The 22,346-nt window shown below is 45.8% G+C and overlaps 1 protein-coding gene across 2 annotated transcripts in view; it reads left to right on the plus strand.

Annotated features, from left to right (window-relative positions):
- The first annotated feature begins 1,433 nt into the window (after positions 1-1,433).
- LOC124550285 (mediator of RNA polymerase II transcription subunit 30-like) overlaps positions 1,434-22,346 on the plus strand; it is a 99,177-nt gene continuing 78,264 nt past the window's right edge. For both annotated transcript variants that reach the window (XM_047125300.1, XM_047125301.1), the window contains exon 1: positions 1,434-1,937. In XM_047125300.1, coding sequence (XP_046981256.1) covers positions 1,817-1,937 — 121 coding nt within the window. In that variant the 5' untranslated portion in view covers positions 1,434-1,816. The remainder of the gene's footprint in view (positions 1,938-22,346) is intronic.

Here is a 22,346-nt window from a genome sequence, read left to right on the forward strand (position 1 = left end):
TGAAAATGTTCAAAAACCTACAGGGCTGCGTTTCAAAATCATAAGAACAATCGATAAACCAACGTATACTGGATGCTAGGAGCTGTGAAACAAGGTTTTTCACTTCAAGAAAATTAATTTGGCGCCCTCTGAAATTGCCACCCGGGGCAGATGCAGATACCCCCCGACCGGGGGTATCTAACTCCAGCCCTGGCTACACGCATGGTGGTTTCACTGCCTGTTTGTATCCATGACAAATTCGCTTTGTTAGTGTATATTTCGCAGGTTGTATATATACATACATACATACATACACAGACAGTATTTAGCTCCATTCGAAATAAAGTGCTGCTGAATACTTAGTATGTATATCCTGCAAAACATATATTATCATAATGAATTTGTAAGGGATACAACAAGGCAATGCAAGCACCATGCCCATAGTGTTCAGCTCCATATGCCCCAGATACTGTGTCTGTGCCATCGCTTTATCGCAATTCATTTGAAGTGACTTGAAAACTTGTTGCTGGTACACAAAATAAGTAGTCTCAGTTTTCAATGAAGCTGCTGATTGTATATTGGCTATACCCACATAAATTGTCAGTTTGAATCACTGTTGCAACTAGCCACTCCTAGTGGCTACAGCGAAGTATGTAGGATTAGTCTTTGTTTTGGAGGAAAAGTGTCACTATTCAATGTAAGTACAGTAACAAAGATGAGCGATGGGGTAATCGCTAGTAGTGGAGCTGAGAAGCAGTTCAGACTGTTAAAACTAGTTGAGGTCTCTGGATCTGGCACAATCCCTATAGGTCCCAGGCACAATTTACGAGTAAACAGCTCCGGTCTTGACTTAGAATTCAACAAATACCCCTTTAAGAAAGAACCTTACCCTGCAACTGAAAAAGGACGTGTCACATCAGTGTATAAGAAAGGAACCACAGCTGTTCTGACCAGCTTCTGTCCGATATTCACTAAGTCTACTTGCAGAAGAGTTGTACAACCAAGTCTTAGTTCAAACGTTATGACGTTTTTCTAATAAACTTTTTTTTCTTTCAAACCAACACAGATTACGAAAATGTATATGACTAACTCTTCATAGGCAAAAACAGTCATGTCGATTCGATATTTCTAGAGTTTTCGAAAGCCCTTGATTCCATTCCCTCAGATCAATTGCTACACGAAATATATTTGACATAGTATAGTATTGTTCGGTTCGATCTTGACAGTATATTTCGTATATGGCGTAGCAGTAAATTACTCCTTTTCTGCATAAAGTACATTAATTTTCATTTGGAAAAAAAGGATTTAGAGCAAAACGCTTATGTGGTCTCGATTTCCTTTAAGTTAAATTTCCGAACTACGACTGAAACGGAAGTCAAAGTTCCTCAGAGTTTGACATCGTTCATGGGTAGAGGTTTGTTTGCTATCTTCCTTTATAAGCTTTGATATGACAACAAAAATAAACTGTGCCTGTGGTGTTGTAAGCGGTTTAAGGAAGAAACATTTGTTTATATGCATGTTTCCAAATTCAGAAAGTTAGAAGTAGTGTCAAATTTTATTTAATATTCTGACTTTAACTCGAATGTAGGAAGATAATGATGTGCGACTGATTATTTTGATAGGAAAGATGCACTTTAGTACATTGCTCTCAACAATTAGTGTTGTTAAGTGAAGATACGCTGTTGAAAAGCAGTAAATGTAATGTCTTACTTGATTGGCAATTTTCTGTTTCCGCCAAAGCCTCAGTTATGAAGCTGTGAAGTCGACGTTCCAGGCTTTCTTTGAAGTGGTTGGAGTGTTGTGATCATATAATTTAAGCATATGAACCGTGTGTAAAATGGCTGGGCCACAACACACATTTCCCACAGGATTCCCAAACCCACAGCAAGGTCCCATGAGAAACCAGTTCGGAGCCGGCCCCCAGATGGCTAGCCTCATGGCTTCCAGTCAACAAGCAGGTATACTGTTGTCAGCCTCATCTTCGTTTTGTAAGAAACACTTACGTGGGCGGAATCATTAATTTATTTGACCAAGAATAATTTTACAATGACATAGAAATCGTCACCTTTGTACAAAGGAAAAACACATATGTATGTGTTGACATATTAATACAAACATGTTTGATAAGAATACTACTGCAGTTGATTTGGTAACTTGGATACAAAACCTGTGATTGTCAAGACGTTAATACTTTGCTTGGATTTCCATTAGCTGTCATGCAAGTCTTAGTAAATTTGGATTTTAATTATGTTTACCCATGATAACCACAAAATAATTCTAATTTATTATGTAAGTCCAGTATTATTAGTTAATACTAGATTAGTGAACATTTAAATGGAACTTGCTTGTTAAGGTAGAATTGTTTCAGGAAGCTTTGTGTAATAGCTTACTTGACACTGGATCATTTTGCGTATTGACAATGTGCTGTCAGTTTGCAACCTCTCAGGAATATAAGGCCTGCATACAATATTGTTACATGGACAACACACATCTACAGGTTGAACTTCTCCACTATGTTTGAAGTGCACTACACCCCAAAAAGTCATGTGCATGAAATGTTATTTCTATAGTTGTAGGATTTACTTATTCCATCCAACATATCATTACTGCTATAGTCCTTGGATTTGTGTTTTTCTTTCAACAAATGAATTGTTGTTGGTGTCTGAGTATTTGTGAGTACTGCAAGGACAGTCAAAAATTTTTGAATTTTGCTTTCTTCTGGAATATTAAATAATAATAGTTTGTGTGTCTTAACATGAGAATCAAGCAGAACTGCACCCTTTGTAAATAAACAAAAAACAACACCAGATCCACATTGGTATTTTCTTCAGTGACACTTGGTGTTGGCATGTTACAAAAGTCAACATTGTCATTCTGTTATGTTCACACCATACCCAAGTTCTTGGGGTATGTGTAAAAACAAATTTGATTGTTAATCTTTTCAAGTGAGTTGAATTATCTCCACAGGAATTGTAGGACTGTGTACTTTAATTCATCAGATGGCTTCATTTGTAGGTTTAGTGCCATTTACATTGTGACAGTTGTAGTTTCATGCATCCTTAAGGAATGTCGGCTTTCCCTGTTAAAATTGTTTTGGTAATTACCCTTGATAACATTTTGTCATTTTGGTCTTGCCCAAAGTTCTGCACCCACTACCACATCACTGTGGGATTTGTAACTTACTGTAGTCCACCTGTTGCAGGTAATTTGGTCAGGTTGAGATGTTTAAGTGTAATGAACATGAATGTTTTATCACAGCTTATTGCAGATAGATTCTGGCTAGAGTGTGATAGTGCCACCACCCTCCTGAAGTATTGTTATAGTGACAAATTGCTCCATAGAGCAGCCTGCAGTCTAGGTTAGGTTTCAAGGTGACTAATTGGTTGACTTGACAAAGTCACAGATGTTGATATGAATTCAATTTGTGTTAATAGATGGATCCAACTTACAGGATAGTGCTGTTTGCTCCAAAGTTAACCTATCTTTCACTATGAACAACTGTAAGGTAAATTTAGAAGAAATGCTGTAGGACAGAATAGACAGTTCTCAAGAGTATTTTGATGCAAATTACATATTTTGTGCCTTAACTATGAAGAAAATATGATTATAGGGGAGAACTTCGTAACTCTCACCAGATATTGTCAGTAAATTGTTAATTAACATACTGTGTGTCCTCAGTCAAATTCATGCAAATCTTTTATTGAATTTGAGTGACAGGGACCATTGGGCAAGTCAAGGGACCCTCATTTGGGAAGAGTGATGTTACCACCAAGCCCACCAGATTTAATTTTTCTGTAAAACCCAAATTTGACTGCATTGAGGTTTTTTGAGGTAAATCTAAGTGTAATTTGGAAGGTAGAAGATGAGGTACTGGCAGTTCAAGTAAAGTTGTGAGGACAGGCCGTGAGTCGTGCTTGCCTAGCTCAGACGGTAGAGCACTTACTCGCAAAAGGCAAAGGTCCTGAGTTTGAGACTTGGTCCAGCACACAGTTTTAATCTGCCAGGAGGTTTTCCTAATTTAAGTGTATATTGAAAGTCTATGGTAATGGGAATTTGAGGTGGTGCAATTGTTACAAGAGACAGGAAACTTAAATCCCCAGAAATCGAAATTCAGGCAGCACATCAGATTGTTGGGAAGACTCAGTATCGAGGGTGGTAATAATCGTGTGGCTCCTTGAAACTTTCTTTGTAATGTGAGACTCAACCCAGATGCAACAGACAACTTTAGAGCAAATGTCAGTTTCCCGGTAATACTGTCATGTAACAGTAAGTTTCTATAATTACAGTTTTATAGATTGTATGTGTGGCAAAACATCCTGCAAACCATTATTAATTGGCCTGCCTGAAAGTCAATCAGAGGAAGATAGCTTGGAGCTCCCTGTTGATGGAAGTATATTACACTTAATGGCAACAATCTTTGAAGTCCATAGTGAAACTGGTATCAGTGACGATGAGGCAGTAGTTAGACTAATAATTACTAAAGTGCAGCTAAAACAAGTTGGCAGATTTACGTGTTTAGTAAGTTAGATAAAGAGGCAATTGTGCTACATCTCAGAGGAGTTAAAAACATTTACCTCTGGGCAGTAGCATGTGGAAGAACTGTGACTGAAGTTTAAAAGAATAATTGACCATGCACTGGAGGATGGATATGTACCTAGTAGATTGGTTCATGACTATAGGGTCTCACTTTGGTATACAGTTAGTGTAAAGAATTGACGACTACTACTGCCTAATATGTGTAAATTAAAGTGAAGCAAGTGCTATAGATACGAAGATGCTGAATGAAACACGTATGATTGTCAAGAGGGCATTGTGTGAAACTTTCAGTGACTATCAGAGTGAAAGATCTCTAACAAAACCCAAAGAAATTTTGATCTTGCGTAAAGGCTGTCAATGGCACAAAATTTAGTGTCCAGACATTGATAGACGATGACTGAAGCTGAGGGTAGCAAAGCTAAGCCAGAGATGCTGAACTCCATTTTTTAAAGTTTGTTTACTTAGGAAGCTGCAGATTCACTATGGCAGTTTACTTGAGCTCTCACTACTGGCGTAATAAGTGAGGTAGCTATTGGTGCCGGTGACTTCAAGACCCAGGAAAAATCACTAACTTAGACTCCAGGTGCAATTGATTCCCTGTTCAGTTCTCCACAGAGTTAATCATGTTTTAACCATAATATACCGTAGATCCCTTGAACAAAGTACTGTGCTCAATGATTGGGAAAAGCAATTAAGTGAATTGTTCAGTACCACATTGCCTACTCACAACCCATCTGCAGGTGGTCGCTCATGTCGGCACCAATGATGTGTGTCGCTATGGATCGGAGGAAATCCTCTCTGGCTTCCGGCGGCTATCTGATTTGGTGAAGACTGCCAGTCTCGCTAGCGGGATGAAAGCAGAGCTCACCATCTGCAGCATCGTCGACAGGACTGACTGCGGACCTTTGGTACAGAGCCGAGTGGAGGGTCTGAATCAGAGGCTGAGACGGTTCTGCGACCGTGTGGGCTGCAGATTCCTCGACTTGCGCCATAGGGTGGTGGGGTTTCGGGTTCCGCTGGATAGGTCAGGAGTCCACTACACGCAACAAGCGGCTACACGGGTAGCAGGGGTTGTGTGGCGTGGGCTGGGCGGTTTTTTAGGTTAGATGGCCTTGGGCAAGTACAGAAAGGGCAATAGCCTCAACGGGTGTGGGGCAAAGTCAGGACATGTGGGGACCAAGCAGCAATCGGTATTGTAATTGTCAACTGTCGAAGCTGCGTTGGTAAAGTACCGGAACTTCAAGCGCTGATAGAAAGCACCGAAGCTGAAATCGTTATAGGTACAGAAAGCTGGCTTAAGCCAGAGATAAATTCTGCCGAAATTTTTACAAAGGTACAGACGGTGTTTAGAAAGGATAGATTGCATGCAACCGGTGGTGGAGTGTTCGTCGCTGTTAGTAGTAGTTTCTCCTGTAGTGAAGTAGAAGTGGATAGTTCCTGTGAATTATTATGGGTGGAGGTTACACTAAACAACCGAACTAGGTTAATAATTGGCTCCTTTTACCGACCTCCCGACTCAGCAGCATTAGTGGCAGAACAACTGAGAGAAAATTTGGAATACATTTCACATAAATTTTCTCAGCATGTTATAGTCTTAGGTGGAGATTTCAATTTACCAGATATAGACTGGGACACTCAGGTGTTTAGGACGGGTGGTAGGGACAGAGCATCGAGTGACATTATACTGAGTGCACTATCCGAAAATTGCCTCGAGCAATTAAACAGAGAACCGACTCGTGGAGATAACATCCTGGACCTACTGATAACAAACAGACCCGAACTTTTCGACTCTGTATGTACAGAACAGGGAATCAGTGGTCATAAGGCCGTTGCAGCATCCCTGAATATGGAAGTTAATAGGAATATAAAAAAAGGGAGGAAGGTTTATCTGTTTAGCAAGAGTAATAGAAGGCAGATTTCAGACTACCTAACAGATCAAAACGAAAATTTCTGTTCCGACACTGACAATGTTGAGTGTTTATGGAAAAAGTTCAAGGCAATCGTAAAATGCGTTTTAGACAGGTACGTGCCGAGTAAAACTGTGAGGGACGGGAAAAACCCACCGTGGTACAACGACAAAGTTAGGAAACTACTGCGAAAGCAAAGAGAGCTCCACTCCAAGTTTAAACGCAGCCAAAACCTCTCAGACAAACAGAAGCTAAACAATGTCAAAGTTAGCGTAAGGAGGGCTATGCGTGAAGCGTTCATTGAATTCGAAAGTAAAATTCTATGTACCGACTTGACAGAAAATCCTAGGAAGTTCTGGTCTTACGTTAAATCAGTAAGTGGCTCGAAACAGCATATCCAGACACTACGGGATGATGATGGCATTGAAACAGAGGATGACACGCGTAAAGCTGAAATACTAAACACCTTTTTCCAAAGCTGTTTCACAGAGGAAGACCGCACTGCAGTTCCTTCTCTAAACCCTCGCATAAACGAAAAAATGGCTGACATCGAAATAAGTGTCCAAGGAATAGAAAAGCGAGTACGCGAAAGAACTTGCCCCCCTTCTAACAGCCGTGTACCGCAAGGCCCCCCTTCTAACAGCCGTGTACCGCAAGTCTCTAGAGGAACAAAGTAAGAGCCTACGGAATATCAGACTAGCTGTGTGGCTGGATTGAAGAGTTTTTAGCAAACAGAACACAGCATGCTGTTATCAATGGAGAGACGTCTACAGACGTTAAAGTAACCTCTGGCGTGCCACAGGGGAGTGTTATGGGACCATTGCTTTTCACAATATATATAAATGACTTAGTAGATAGTGTCGGAAGTTCCATGCGGCTTTTCGCGGATGATGCTGTAGTATACAGAGAAGTTGCTGCATTAGAAAATTGTAGCGAAATACAAGATGATCTGCAGCGGATAGGCACTTGGTGCAGGGAGTGGCAACTGACCCTTAACATAGACAAATGTAATGTATTGCGAATACATAGAAAGAAGGATCCTTTATTGTATGATTATATGATAGCGGAACAAACACTGGTAGCAGTTACTTCTGTAAAATATCTGGGAGTATGCGTACGGAACGATTCGAAGTGGAATGATCATATAAAATTAATTGTTGGTAAGGCGGGTACCAGGTTGAGATTCATTGGGAGAGTGCTTAGAAAATGTAGTCCATCAACAAAGGAGGTGGCTTACAAAACACTCGTTTGACCTATACTTGAGTATTGCTCATCAGTGTGGGATCCGTACCAGGTCGGGTTGACGGAGGAGATAGAAAAGATCCAAAGAAGAGCGGCGCGTTTCGTCACCGGGTTATTTGGTAACCGTGATAGCGTTACGGAGATGTTTAATAAACTCAAGTGGCAGACTCTGCAAGAGAGGCGCTCTGCATCGCGGTGTAGCTTGCTGTCCAGGTTTCGAGAGGGTGCGTTTCTGGATGAGGTATCGAATATATTGCTTCCCCCTACTTATACCTCCCGAGGAGATCACGAATGTAAAATTAGAGAGATTAGAGCGCGCACGGAGGCTTTCAGACAGTCGTTCTTCCCGCGAACCATACGCGACTGGAACAGGAAAGGGAGGTAATGACAGTGGCACGTAAAGTGCCCTCCGCCACACACCGTTGGGTGGCTTGTGGAGTATCGATGTAGATGTAGATGTAGATGTAATCTAGACCTATAACTCCACTAAAGATCAGTATGCCACCTCACATAATGTTTTGTATTTACATTCATTTGCTTTGCCAACTCACCTTAACCTAGACATTAGGTTACAGTATAGATAAGTGTATCACCACAACGTACATTCTAAAAATTCACACATATCCAAAAGAAATATTGTCAGTGTTCTGTTCTGTCTTCCACTTGCATCACATTGTACTCTACATCATCATTACATTACTAGTCATAGCCAACATCTGGCATAAGTACTTCAGTTCATCCAAAACAAGTACAGGTCTCACCTATTGATAAGAGGGGTAACAGAAGTGATCCACGAAATTAGCATCCAATCTCATTAATGTCCCTTTGTTGTAGAGTCCTAGAACAATTCTCGACCTCAAACAAGAATGCAGTATCTTGAACAGAATGACTTCTTGCATGTCAACTAGTGTGGATTCAGGAAACTTAGATCATGCAAAACATGCCTTGTGCTTTTCTCACATGACATTTTGAAAGCATGGATCAAAGCAGTCAGGTAGATACAGTATTTCTTGTCATCCAAAAGGCATTTGACTTAATACCACTCAAACATTTACTAACAAAACTGTGGTTCTGTTGGGTATGAAACAAAATTTGTAACTAAGTTGAGGATTTCTTGTAAGTAGGATGCGATATGTTATCTTGGATGGATTCATTGACAAAAGTTGAAGCAACTTAAGGTGGAAGTTTGTTGGGACTGCTGCTGTTCTTGTTGTATATTAATGACAATATATATTGTAGCTTCAGACTTTTGGCAGATAATGCAGGTATCTCTAATGAAACAGTGTCAGACAGAAGCTGCGGAAATATTCAATCAGATATTGATAAGATTTATAAATGTACAAATATTGGCAACTTGCTTTAAATGTACAGAAGTATAAAATTCGGCACTTCACAGGAGGATAAAATGTGGTATCCAATGACAAAAATATCAATGATTCACAGTTAAAAATCAGTTAACTCTTCAAATACTGGGTGTAACAATTTGTAGGGATTTGAAATGGAATGACCACATAACCTCAGTGATAAAAAAATGGTTGGCAGGCTTTGATTAATTGCTAGTATACGGGGATAATGCTCTCAGCCACAAAGAGTTAGCTTACAAATAATTTGTGCATTCCATCTTATAATATTACTCAACTATTTCGTCTGCCCCTGGTAGCTTAATGGTCATTGTGACAGATTGTCAATCCACTGGGCCTGGGTTCGATCTGGCTGGTTCGGGGGATTTTCTCTGCCCAGGGACTGGGTGTTGTGCTGTCCTCATCATCCTCATTGACTGCGGGTGGCTGATGTTGCGTCAAATTGAAAGACTGGCACCCGGCGAACAGTCTGCCCGACGAGAGCCCCTAGTCATACAGTTAAAAAAAACTCAACTGTTTGGCTGCCGTACCAAGTAGGATTAACAGGGGATGTTGAATTTATAAACACAAGGGGTGCACGAATGACCACAGGTTGGTGTGATTCTGGGGAGAGTGCTGAAAATTCTGAATTGGCAGACTATTGAAGTCAGCACAAGTTGTCGTGGAAGCTTAGAAAATTTCCAGAACAAGTATTATGTGAAGAATCTAGAGGTACTCTTCAGTTCCCCTATGTATTGCTTTTGTAGTGATCACGAGACGAAGATTAGATACTTACAGCACAGTCATTTAAGTAGTCATTTTTCTTGTGATCCCTGTTTGACTGGAATGTGAAAAATGCTTAAATGTGTTATCAAGCCAAGTACCTTCTGCCATGCACTTAAGTGCTTTGCAGAGTATGAATATAGATGTACGTGTGTATCATCATCGTAGAGAATAATGAGCACTTACTCATATTGTATAATGTTACACTTCTGGAAAACCAGGTAGGCATTCAGAATTGTTTAAAGTATTATGCTTACCAGTCTGGCACATATTTCAAATACATGGTGATTATAATTAAAATTAAAATAACACCACTGGTCAGAATGACGACAAATAGCAACGGAATATAATCGGAGAAGGGGTAAAACGAATGGCAGAAGAAAAATATAGTTAAAAAATGTAGAAATAGGTGGCGCTGTAAGCATCATAATCTTAGAGTAGGACTACAAATGACAAATGAATCATACAACAATGCCTAAGGTGTACATTTGATGCTAAAAAAACTGTACTACTCAGTGTACATGGGTGTACAGGTGTGATCCACCACGGAAACCCCCCTGTGGGTCTGGGGGGTAAGACTAAGCCTGAGGTATTCCTGTGTGTCGTAATATATGGTGGTCCCTGTAGGGTTTGATGTCCATTGTTCAAAATTTTTACCAAGAGTGAGCCAATTGGGGAAGGACGCCTTACATGATGCATTGTCAGTCATGCCTTGAAATCTGTAGCCTGTTTTCTCGTCGTCGCAGACCCGCTCATTCTCCATCTCTTGGGTGAGGAGACCTTCCTGGGTGCATATTCCACCATGCACTATGCAGTGTCACCTTCTGTGCTCATGGTGACCATGGACTTCTTTGTATCTGATAACCAGCACAGTAGCTAGTCCATTGTGTTGGGGCCGCCATTATCCTGTTGGTTGTAGCCCACTGACAACACAAGGATCGATCTGCTGATGCCTGTTCTGTTAACTCCCCATGTATGCTAAGGAGTAGATGCCTGTCACCCTGGGGCATCGGACTCCCGGCAATGGCCATCCTGACAGGTGGTCATTGCTGCAGCTGGGTGGTGCCCATGGGGGGGGAGGGGGGGGCGGCTGGTTAGAGTGGGTGGCATCAGGGCGGATGATGCGTGAAGAAGTGTACCATGTCATCACTTGCTGGTGATCATACACCAGCAGTCTTTAAGCATTTTAAGTCTCAGTACAGTGCAAGGAAGTAGGACCTTAAATCATTCCCCTCCCTGGCCACGCCATGGGAGGAACACCAGGCTAAGGTTGGCAGCGAACCTTACCCAACCCAGTACCTCGTATATACAAGAACTGATGGGGTCCCTTTTGTTTCGATGAAACCACAGTTTTTTGTAGACCATTTAGAAGACAAGTTTGGAGAGGTGGAGGGCTTGTCCAAAATGCAGGCAGGGTTAGTCTTAATAAAAACAGCATCCTGCCCAGTCACGGGCATTACTCGCTTGTGACAAGCTGGGGGATGTTTCCATTACCATCACACCCCATAAGAGCTTAAATATGGTCCAAGGTATTATATTCCACAGGGACCTTATTTTGCAGTTTGACGACGAGCTGCACGCCAACTTGGAGCGACGAGGTGTTCACTTTGTCTGGCGCGCCCGTCGGGGTCTGAGGGATAATCAGGTTACCAACGGTGCCTTCATCTTGGCCTTCGAGGGTGACACATTGCCCGAAAAGGTCAAGGTGATGGTATACTGCTGTGATGTAAAGCTGTATGTCCCTCCCCCAATGCAGTGCTTCAAGGGCTGGAAGTACGGCCATTTATCTTCCCGCTATACTTAGTGTCACATGTCAAGATTGTGGACATCCATCACATCCCTATATTCTATCTGCCCAACCTCCCATCTGTATCGACTGCAGAGAGCATCATTCCCCTTGCTCACCAGACAGCAGGATTTTACAGCACGAAAGGAAAATCATGGAATAAAAGGCCGTGGACCGACTGACCTACACTGAGGATAAGAGAAAATTTGAGCATCTACATGCTGTGACTATGACCTCTTACGCCGCCACTACGAGAACAGTTGTAGCCTCATATGTTCTGCAAATTCCGGTCAGCTCTCAGAGCTGGAAGACTACACCTGCCCCCTTGATGGTGGTGGTGGGGGGGCACTTTCATGCCCCTCCCCTCCCCCCCTCCAACCTCAGGGGCACCAGTCCCCACTTCTCAGCAGCCGGATAAGCATAAGTCTTCTTCAGCACCTCTCGCTAGGAAGGGGACCTTTGGGTCACTCACTTCCCAGGTTTTTGCTTGTGGGGAAGATGACTCCTGCCAGTGACTGAAGCGCCCAAAAGTAGCTGGTCGTAGGGCTTTACGATCATCCTCAGTCCCGGAGACTGAATCAGCCTATCCCTCCCAGCCAGTGAAACCCAAGGAGCAGCAAGAGAAATCCAAAAAGAAGACCCCAAGACAGAGACGTGCAGTGGCACCCACACCACTGCTACCTACAAGCTATGCTTCTGAGGATGAGGTGGAGATTCTGGTGTCTGCTGAAGACCTAGATCTCACCGGATACTCACACTACAGATATAGACTGCTTAGGAAATAAATCGGTGGCAGCAGGTGACCATGAGGCGTAAACTGCCTCGTTGAATGTTCCATGCCTTCTCAGCCTCACAATTACGTCATCCTCCAGTGAAATTGTGGCAGTTTTTTCCACTACCTGGCTGAGCTGTGCCAACTGTTACGCTCTACACCAGATTTCTGCATTGCCCTCCAGGAAACCTGGTTCCCAGCAATGTGGAACCCTACCGTCCATGGCAATAAGGGTTATTACAGGAGCAGTAGCAACTATAACAGCGTCAAGTGGAGTTTGTGTCTATGTCCTGAACTCGGTATGTGTGAATCTGTGGCTGTCAGGATAAGGACGATGCACAAAATAACTGTCTGCAATGTGTATCTTCTTCCAGATGGTGCAGTACTCCTGAACACATTGGCTGTACTGATTAACTCCCTAAACCCTTCCTACTATTGGGAGATTTTAATGCTCATAACCCCTTGTGGTGTGGCAGCATGCTTACTGGCCGAGGCAGAGATGCCGAAAATTTGCTGTCACAACTCGACCTCTGCCTCTCAAATACAGGTGCCCCCACACATTTCAGTGTGGCACATGGCACGTATTTGACCATTCATCTCTCGGTTTGCAGTCCTAGCCTTCTCCCATCTATCCACTGGAGAGCACATGACGACAAGTGTGATAGTGACCTTTTCCCCATCTTCCTGTCACTGCTCCGGCGTCAGGCCCATGGACAACTGCCCAGGTGAGCTTCAAACAAGGTGGACTTGGAAACTTTACCTCTGCTGTCACCCTTGAATCTCCCCCACACGGTAACATTGATGTGATGGTTGAGCAGGTGACAACAACTATCGTTTCTGCGGCAGAAGACGCAGTCCCTTGCTCTTTAGGGTGCCGGCGGTGAAAGGCAGTCCCATGGTGGTTGCCGGAAGTCGTTAAAGCAATTAAGGAGCATCGGCGACCTCTATAGTGGCGTAAGCAGCACCCTTCCCTGAAGCACCTCATAGCCTTTAGACAGCTCTGTGCCTGCATTTGCCATCTTATCAAATGACAGAAGCAGGAGTGTTGGGAGAGATACATCTTGACCATTGGGTGCTATATGTCACCTTCCCAAGTCTGGGCTAAGATCAAATGTGTTTTCGGTTATCAGACCCTAACCAGGTGTTCCTGGTGTTAACATAAATGGCGTATTACCTACCGATGAAAATGAGATTGCTGAGCACTATCCTCGAGCCTCTGCACCGGAGAATTACCCCCCCAAGGGAAAGTCCTCTCGTTCACTACACGCCACAGTGAATCCTATAACGCCCCATTTACAGAGTGGGAGCTCCTCAGCGCTCTGGCAAATTGCTCTGACACTGCTCCTGGGCCAGATCGAGTCCACAGTCATATGATTAAACATCTCTCATCTGACTAAAGCGACATCTCCTCGTCATCTTTAAGCATGCAATGCCAGGAGAGCACCATCATTCTGGTGCTCAAACCCGGTAAAAACCCACTTGTTGTGGATAGCTATCGGCTCATCAGCCTCACCAACGTTCTCCGTAAGATGCTGGAACGTATGGTGTGTCGGCGGTTGGGTTGGGTCCTGGAGTCACGTGGTCTACTGGCTCCATGTCAGGGTGGCTTCTGCCAGGGTCGCTCTACCACTGATAATCTTGGGTCCCTTGAGTCTGCCATGTAAATGTACCGCATTCTTCTTCTTCCTTGCTTGTATGTCTTCTTCCTTCCTTTGTCCTTCTCCTTTCCTTACCTCTTCTCTTTACCCTTTACTCCGCTGCGGCGTTTGAGACCCCCTCTTCTTTCCTTTCCCTTTCTCTTTCTTCCTCCCTGTGCGTGTCTGAAGGCCTACCCACGCACTTCCATGCGTAGCCGGTGACGGGGTAACGCGTAATTCCCCGCCCCGGGTAGACAGGTAGGACACGTACGTACCCCCTGGTAAAGGCCAGGCCCAGGGAGGGGTGATTACCCGAGCTGATACCTTCCGAAAGTGCCGATTGGTCCCTCCGTCCGTTTGTCGGGAGGTGTGACCTGAGGTGTGAACAATCACCTAAGGCGGGTGTGCCCTCGGTGAGGGCCCCCACAAGGGAGGAGCGCGCCATCGGAGACGCCGGTAATCATGGGGGATTCTTCCGCAATGGTTTCCTCACCTTCCACTATGTCTGCTCACAAACGTAAGTTCACTGAGTCTCAGCCACAGACGGTTCTTCCATCGTTGCCACAGTTCCTTGTTGTTTCTCGGTCTGACGAAGGTCACGACTTTTCCACGGTCAACCCTTTCATTATTCAGAAAGGTGTCGACGCAATTGCGGGTCCTGTAAAGTCTTGTTCCAGATTACGGAATGGCACCCTGTTGTTGGAAACACACAGTGCCCTCCAGGCTCAAAAATTGCTGCGTACTTCTCTGCTCCACACCTTCCCTGTCCGGGTGGAACCGCACCGTACCTTAAATTCCTCGCGTGGAGTCGTTTATACACGCTCCCTCGATGGATTGTCTGACGAAGAAATTCAGCACTACCTGTCTGACCAGGGCGTCACCGCTGTTCATCGGGTTATGAAAAGGGTTGACTCGAACATCATTCCAACCCGCACTGTCTTCTTGACATTTGACAAAGTTCAACTCCCAACAAAAATCAAAGCAGGCTATGAGATAATTTCCGTTCGCTCTTATGTCCCAAACCCTACGCGTTGCTATCGATGTCAGCGGTTCAATCACACCAGCCAGTCCTGTTCCAATCCGGCCAAATGTGTTACGTGTGGCAAGGATGCCCATGAGGGTGCTTGTCCACCTCCATCCCCTCACTGCATCAACTGTATGGGTGACCACGCTGCTTCCTCTCGAGATTGCCCCGTTTTTAAGGATGAAAAGCTGATCCAGGAAATAAGAGTGAAGGAAAAGGTGTCGACCTTTGCTGCTCGAAAGTTACTCGCCAGTCGACAGCCCACCGTGCCTCAGAAAGGAAAATACAGCACTGTCCTTGCTTCTCCTCGGCCAACAAAGGAGGCGGCCACGCAGACTTGCGACCTCACATTTAGTACCACGGTCGTCAGATCGGCCAGCGCAAAGATCGCCCGTTCAACCTCACCACTTTCGCCTGCCCACTCTGTGGCTCACCCTTCGTCGGGTTCTGCTAAATCTCGAGCCCAAAAGTCAGACGCCAAGTCTTCGAAAAAAGAGCATTCTCGTGAAGAGTTTTTACGTACTGCAACTTCACAACCATCGGTTCCTCCTTCATCTAAACATCATACCTCCAAGAAGGCTACGAAGCAACACAGTTCCTCTCCTTCTCCGCCAAGGCGTGTCCCAACTGCAGCACCACCTGGCGGAAATCGCCCTCGGCCATCTTCCGTGTCGCCGAGGCGCACTGCTGGTGGCCGGTCAACTGGCCGATCGTTGGTGGCAGGAGCTGCTCCTGACCAACCTATGGATCAGGATCTTCTGCCTTCGACTGAATGCCATTCCATGCTGTCGGTCGCAAGCTCTGAGCAGTCGTTGAGTTGACAGCACCCTTGATCACGTTTCTCCATTTTCTGTTCACCCTATGTCCATTATCCACTGGAATATCCGCGGCATTCGCGCCAATCGGGATGAATTGTCGATCCTCTTACGATCCTACTCGCCGGTCATCTTCTGTCTTCAGGAAACAAAGCTGCGTCCCCATGACCGCTTTGTTCTCCCTCATTTTCAGTCCGTCCGATATGACCTCCCCTCTGTTGAAGGCACTCCAGCCCATGGAGGACTCATGATTCTGCTCCATGATACTCTCCATTATCACCCAATCCCCTTAAACAGTTCCTTCCAAGCTGTCGCCGTCCGTCTTTCCCTTTCTGGATACACGTTCTCTCTATGTACGGTATACATTCCATCGTCTACACCACTGGCACGAGCTGATCTCCTTCATCTTCTTGATCAGCTTCCACCCCCCCTATTTGCTGGTTGGGGACTTCAATGCCCACCACCCGCTTTGGGGATCTCCACATCCTTGTCCACGTGGCTCACTATTGCTAGACGTCTTCCACCAAGCGGATCTAGTCTGCCTCAACACTGGGGTCCCCACATTTTTGTCTGCCTCCACGGCAAATTTATCTCATTTGGACCTTGCGGTCGGTACTGTTCCGCTAGCCCGGCGCTTCGAATGGTTCGCCCTTGATGATACACACTCGAGTGACCACTTTCCATGTGTCCTTCGACTGCAGCCTCAACTGCCATATATGCGCTCGCGATGCTGGAAGTTTGCCCAAGCCGATTGGACACTTTTTTCGTCTCTAGCGACATTCGATGACCGTCGCTTTCCCAGCGTCGACGATGAGGTCACACATTTTACCGACGTTATTCTCACAGCTGCGGAACGTTCAGTACCACGCACCTCCGAATTGCCCCGGCGCCCCCCAGTTCCTTGGTGGAACGAGGCATGCCGTGACGCAATACGTGAGCGGCGACGTGCTCTTCGCATTTTCCGTCACCATCCAACTTTGGCCAACTGTATCCGATATAAGCAGCTCCGTGCGCGATGCCGTCGCGTCATCCGCGATAGCAAGAAGGCAAGCTGGCAATTCTTTATTAGCTCATTTAACACCTTCACTCCCTCCTCGGAAGTTTGGAGTCGGCTTCGACGGTTCTCAGGCTCGCCTAGTTTCTCCCCGGTCTCTGGGCTCACTGTCGCGCATGATACCTTAGTGGACCCCGTCGCAATTTCTAATTCATTGGGTCAGCACTTTGCTGAGATTTCGAGCTCTTCAAATTACCCGCCAGCGTTTCTCCCGAAGAAACGTGCAGCGGAAGTGCGACATCTTGCTTTCTCCTCTCAAAATCGCGAAAGCTACAATACTGTTTTCTCCATGCGCGAACTCCAACATGCACTCTCTTCTTCTCGCTCCTCCGCCCCAGGACCGGATGGTATCCATGTCCAAATGTTGCTGCATTTATCAACCCATAGCCTGCGCTACCTCCTTCGCCTTTATAATCGAATTTGGACCGACAGTACCTTTCCCAGGCGATGGCGGGAAGCTATTGTCGTTCCCGTTCCGAAACCTGGAAAGGACAAACATCTCCCCTCTAGCTATCGCCCCATTTCTCTCACGAGTAGTGTCTGTAAGGTTTTGGAGCATATGGTGAATTACCGTTTAGCTTGGTGGCTGGAATCCCGCAGTCTTTTAACACCAGCCCAATGCGGATTCCGACAACATCGTTCTGCCGTTGACCATCTTGTTGCTCTCTCCACTTATATCATGAACAATTTCCTCCGGAAACGCCAAACGGTAGCAATATTTTTTGATCTGGAGAGAGCATACGATACCTGTTGGAGGACAGGCATCCTCCGCACACTTTTCTCTTGGGGCTTTCGAGGCCGGCTGCCCCTTTTTCTTCGCGAATTTATGGCAGAGCGCACATTTAGGGTGCGGGTGAACACTACTCTATCCCGTACTTTCTCCCAAGAAAACGGGGTACCCCAGGGCTCCGTGCTGAGTGTTGTACTGTTTGCAATTGCCATTAATCCAATTATGGATTGTCTCCTTCCTGATGTCTCGGGCTCCCTCTTTGTGGACGATTTTGCGATCTACTACAGCTCTCAACGGACCAGCCTTCTTGAAAGACGTCTTCAAGGATGTCTCGATCGCCTCCACTCGTGGAGCATCGAAACCGGCTTCCGTTTCTCACCCAGTAAGACCGTCTGTGTTGATTTTTGGCGACGTAAGGAGTTTCTTCCGCCCTCCTTACATCTAGGTCCTGTCAACCTTCCGTTTTCCGACGTCGCTAAATTCTTAGGTCTTATGTTTGACAGAAAACTGTGCTGGTCCTCCCACGTTTCCTATCTTTCGGCTCGCTGTCTGCGTTCCCTTAACACCCTCCGTGTCCTGAATGGCGCCTCTTGGGGAGCGGACCGAGTGGTCCTTCTCCGCCTCTATCGCGCCTTAGTGCGCTCGAAATTGGATTATGGAAGCATAGTCTACTCCTCTGCTCGGCCGTCTATTCTTCGGCGTCTCGACTCTATCCACCACCGTGGATTACGTTTAGTGTCTGGAGCTTTTTACACGAGCCCTGTGGAAAGCCTTTATGCTGAGACTGCTGAACCTCCGCTGTCCAATCGGCGGGCAGTCCTTCTGAGTCGTTATGCTAGCCATCCGTCTTCCATGCCTGCTAATCCTGCCCATAACCTTTTTTTCGACGCCTCCTTTGATGTCGGGTATGCAGGCCGCTCCTCCTCCCTACTACCCCCGGGAGTCCGCTTCCGTCAACTGCTCCATTCTCTTTCCTTCCGCTTTCCTAAAACCTTCTTGACAACTTGGGGTACAGCACCGCCTTGGCACCGTCCCCGGATCGACTTGCTCAGAGACCTATGTCAATTTCCCAAAGATGGTACCCCTACACTTGTTTACCGTCGGGCATTTGCTGCTCTATGTGCACAAATGACGGAAGCCACATTTATTTACACCGATGGCTCGAAAACATCGTTAGGTGTAGGGAGTGCCTATATTGTTGGCGACACCCCAAATCACTTTCGGCTTCCCGACCAGTGTTCGGTTTATACTGCAGAGCTTTACGCTGTTCTTCAGGCTGTCCACTACATCCGCCGCCATCAGCGGATACAGTACGTAATCTGCTCAGATTCTCTCAGCTCTCTCCTAAGTCTCCAAGCTCTTTACCCTGTGCACCCTCTGGTCCACCGGATTCAGGACTGTCTGCGCTTGCTCCACCTGGGGGGCGTCTCAGTGGCGTTCCTCTGGCTCCCGGGACACGCTGGTATCTGTGGAAATGAGGCGGCCGATATAGCGGCCAAGGCTGCAGTCTCTCTTCCTCGGCCAGCTCTTCAGTCTCTTCCGTTTACCGATCTACGGAGCGGTTTATGTCGCCAAGTTACTCATTTATGGCATGCGCATTGGTCAACACTTCCCCACAATAAATTGCGGGAAGTGAAAGCCGTTCCTTGCGCTTGGACCTCTTCCTCCCGAACGCGTCGTCGGGAGGAGGTAATTTTAGCTCGACTCCGGATAGGGCACTGTCTTTTTAGTCATCGACATCTTTTAAGCGGTGATCCTCCCCCACTCTGTCCCCACTGCTCTCAGCTGTGGACGGTCAGACACCTTTTAATTGAATGCCCCTACTTTAATCCGTTACGCTCCCGTCTACAGCTATCGCCTGATCTATCGTCGATTTTAGCAGATGACACGCGCTCAGCTGACCGCGTTCTACAGTTTATTAGTGACAGTGAAATGACGTCAGTCATTTGAAGCTTTTTTTTTGTGGACAACCAACCCCTTTCTATAGTGGACTTTTAAGCATTCCTTCTGCCTTTAGTTTCTCCAATTTTCTGACTATGTTTCCATTGCTGCTGATTTTAAATTTCGTTTTTTTCCTGTTTTCTACGTCACGGGCTGGGCGCTAATGACCATAGAAGTTTTGCGCCCTAAAACCACAAAAAAAAAAAAAAACTACATCCGCCGCCATCAGCGGATACAGTACGTAATCTGCTCAGATTCTCTCAGCTCTCTCCTAAGTCTCCAAGCTCTTTACCCTGTGCACCCTCTGGTCCACCGGATTCAGGACTGTCTGCGCTTGCTCCACCTGGGGGGCGTCTCAGTGGCGTTCCTCTGGCTCCCAGGACACGCTGGTATCTGTGGAAATGAGGCGGCCGATATAGCGGCCAAGGCTGCAGTCTCTCTTCCTCGGCCAGCTATTCAGTCTCTTCCGTTTACCGATCTACGGAGCGGTTTATGTCGCCAAGTTGCTCATTTATGGCATGCGCATTGGTCAACACTTCCCCATAATAAATTGCGGGAAGTGAAAGCCCTTCCTTGCACATGGACCTCTTCCTCCCGATCGCGTCGTCGGGAGGAGGTAATTTTAGCTAGACTCCGGATAGGGCACTGTCTTTTTAGTCATCGACATCTTTTAAGCGGCGATCCTCCCCCATTCTGTCCCCACTGCTCTCAGCTGTGGACGGTAAGACACCTTTTAATTGAATGCCCCTATTTTAATCCGTTACGCTCCCGTCTACAGCTATCGCCTGATCTATCGTCGATTTTAGCAGATGACACGCGCTCAGCTGACCGCGTTCTACAGTTTATTAGTGACAGTGAAATGACGTCAGTCATTTGAAGCCTTTTTTTTGGGGGACAACCAACCCCTTTCTATAGTGGATTTTTAAGCATTCCTTCTGCCTTTAGTTTCTCAAATTTTACGACTTTGTTCCCATTGCTGCTGATTTTAAATTTCGTTTTTTTCCTGTTTTCTACGTCACGGGCTGGGCGCTAATGACCATAGAAGTTTTGCGCCCTAAAACCACAAACAAAAAAAAAAAAAAAAAAAAACCTTCGTAGTTCTCTTGTGCATCCAAATTACCGTCTCCTTTTCCCACCTGTGGCAGTCCGTCTTCCACTTCGGCGGCCCAGGTCAGGGCTAATGATTGTGGTTCGCGTGCGATATCTTCTGTCAGAACTGGAGTCCTTCCCTTTACCACCCATACTTGAGGTCCATTCACGTACACCTCTGTGGGGCACACCTAGGCCGTGGCTTCACCTGGACCTTTCACATGACCCTAAGGACTCAGTTAATCCTGCGACTCTCTGCTGTCACTTCCACTCTATTCTCTACGTGTTGTTTCACACTGACGGCTCGATGGCTGGTGGTCACGTTGGCTTTGCCTATGTCCATGGAGGACATGTAGAACAGCACTTGTTACCAGATGGCTGCAGTGTTTCCATTGCGGAGCTGGCGCCCATATCTCACGCTCTTGAGCACATTCGCTCATGCCCTGGCGCATCATTTCTCCTGTGAACGGACTCCTTGAGCAGCCTACAAGCTATCGACCAGTGCTACCCTTATTGTCCTTTGGTAGCGGCCATCCAAGAGTCCTTCCATGCCCTGGAACGGTCCTGTCATTCAGTTTGTCTGCAAGTTCGTTGCCTGGGATTCCGACGTGACCTGGGGAGGTCACGTCGGAATCCCAGGCAACGAACTTGCCATCAGGCTGGCCAAACAGGTTACACAGAAACCGCTTCTGGAGATGGGCATCTCTGAACGTGACCTGCATTCTGCCTTACACTGCAGTGTGTTTCAGTTTTGGGAGTCGGAATGGCATGACAGTACGCACAACAAGCTGTGTGTTATTAAGGAGATTACGAATGTGTGGAAGTCTTCCAACGGGCCTCTCGCAGGGAATAAGTTGTCCTCTGCCGGCTCCGCAGTGGCCAAGCTTGGGCGACCCACGGTTACCTCCTGCGTCGTGAAGACCTGCCTCAGTGTCTGTGCGGTGCCCGGTTGACAGTGGCCCATATTCTGGTGCACTGTCCCACTTTGATTGCCCAGTGACGAAATCTTGGGTTACTGGACTTGTTGCTGCTAATTTTATCTGACTACGCCTCATCCGCTGATTTAGTTTTGTTCATGAGGGTGGGTTTTATCATTTGAACTAAGTTTTAGTGCATGTCCTTTGTCCTCGTGTCCTCCGCCCTAGTGCTTCTAGGGTGGAGGTTTTAATGAGTTGCAGCGTGGCTGGCTTCTCCTTTTTATTCTCGTGGTCAGACACCCATTGTAATCTGCTTTGTCGTTTTAATCTCTTCATCCCATTTCTTGCGTTTGTCGTTTTCTTGTCCCCTTTTGTCCATTTGCATGTTTGTTGTACTTCATCATTCTCGTGAATTTTCTTTTCATTCCGTTATGAGTTGTCAGTCTCGTTAGTTTTATTCCTACATTTGTGGCATTGTTTTATTCAGAACAAGGGACGATGACCTTGTAGTTTGGTACCTTCCCCATCTTGTAATCCAACCAACCACCACGGAAAGGTCTTATCACATTGGATGGGTAAAATAGGTTTTTAATAGTCCTGAGTCCAAAAACTGCATAAAAAATCATCAATCAAAATAAAATCGGATTATTAATTTCTGTGTAACTGGTGCAAAACATGTTCAATATGCTGTTCACCGTTTTCTGCAGCAAGTTGAAATCAAGAAACAGCATGTTCCACAACTGATGGTATTTCCAAGGTCACATTCAGAATGTGTTGCACAATGTGTTCCTTCA

This window comes from Schistocerca americana, chromosome 1 (genome assembly GCF_021461395.2).
Source record: "Schistocerca americana isolate TAMUIC-IGC-003095 chromosome 1, iqSchAmer2.1, whole genome shotgun sequence".
Lineage (NCBI taxonomy): Eukaryota > Metazoa > Arthropoda > Insecta > Orthoptera > Acrididae > Schistocerca > Schistocerca americana.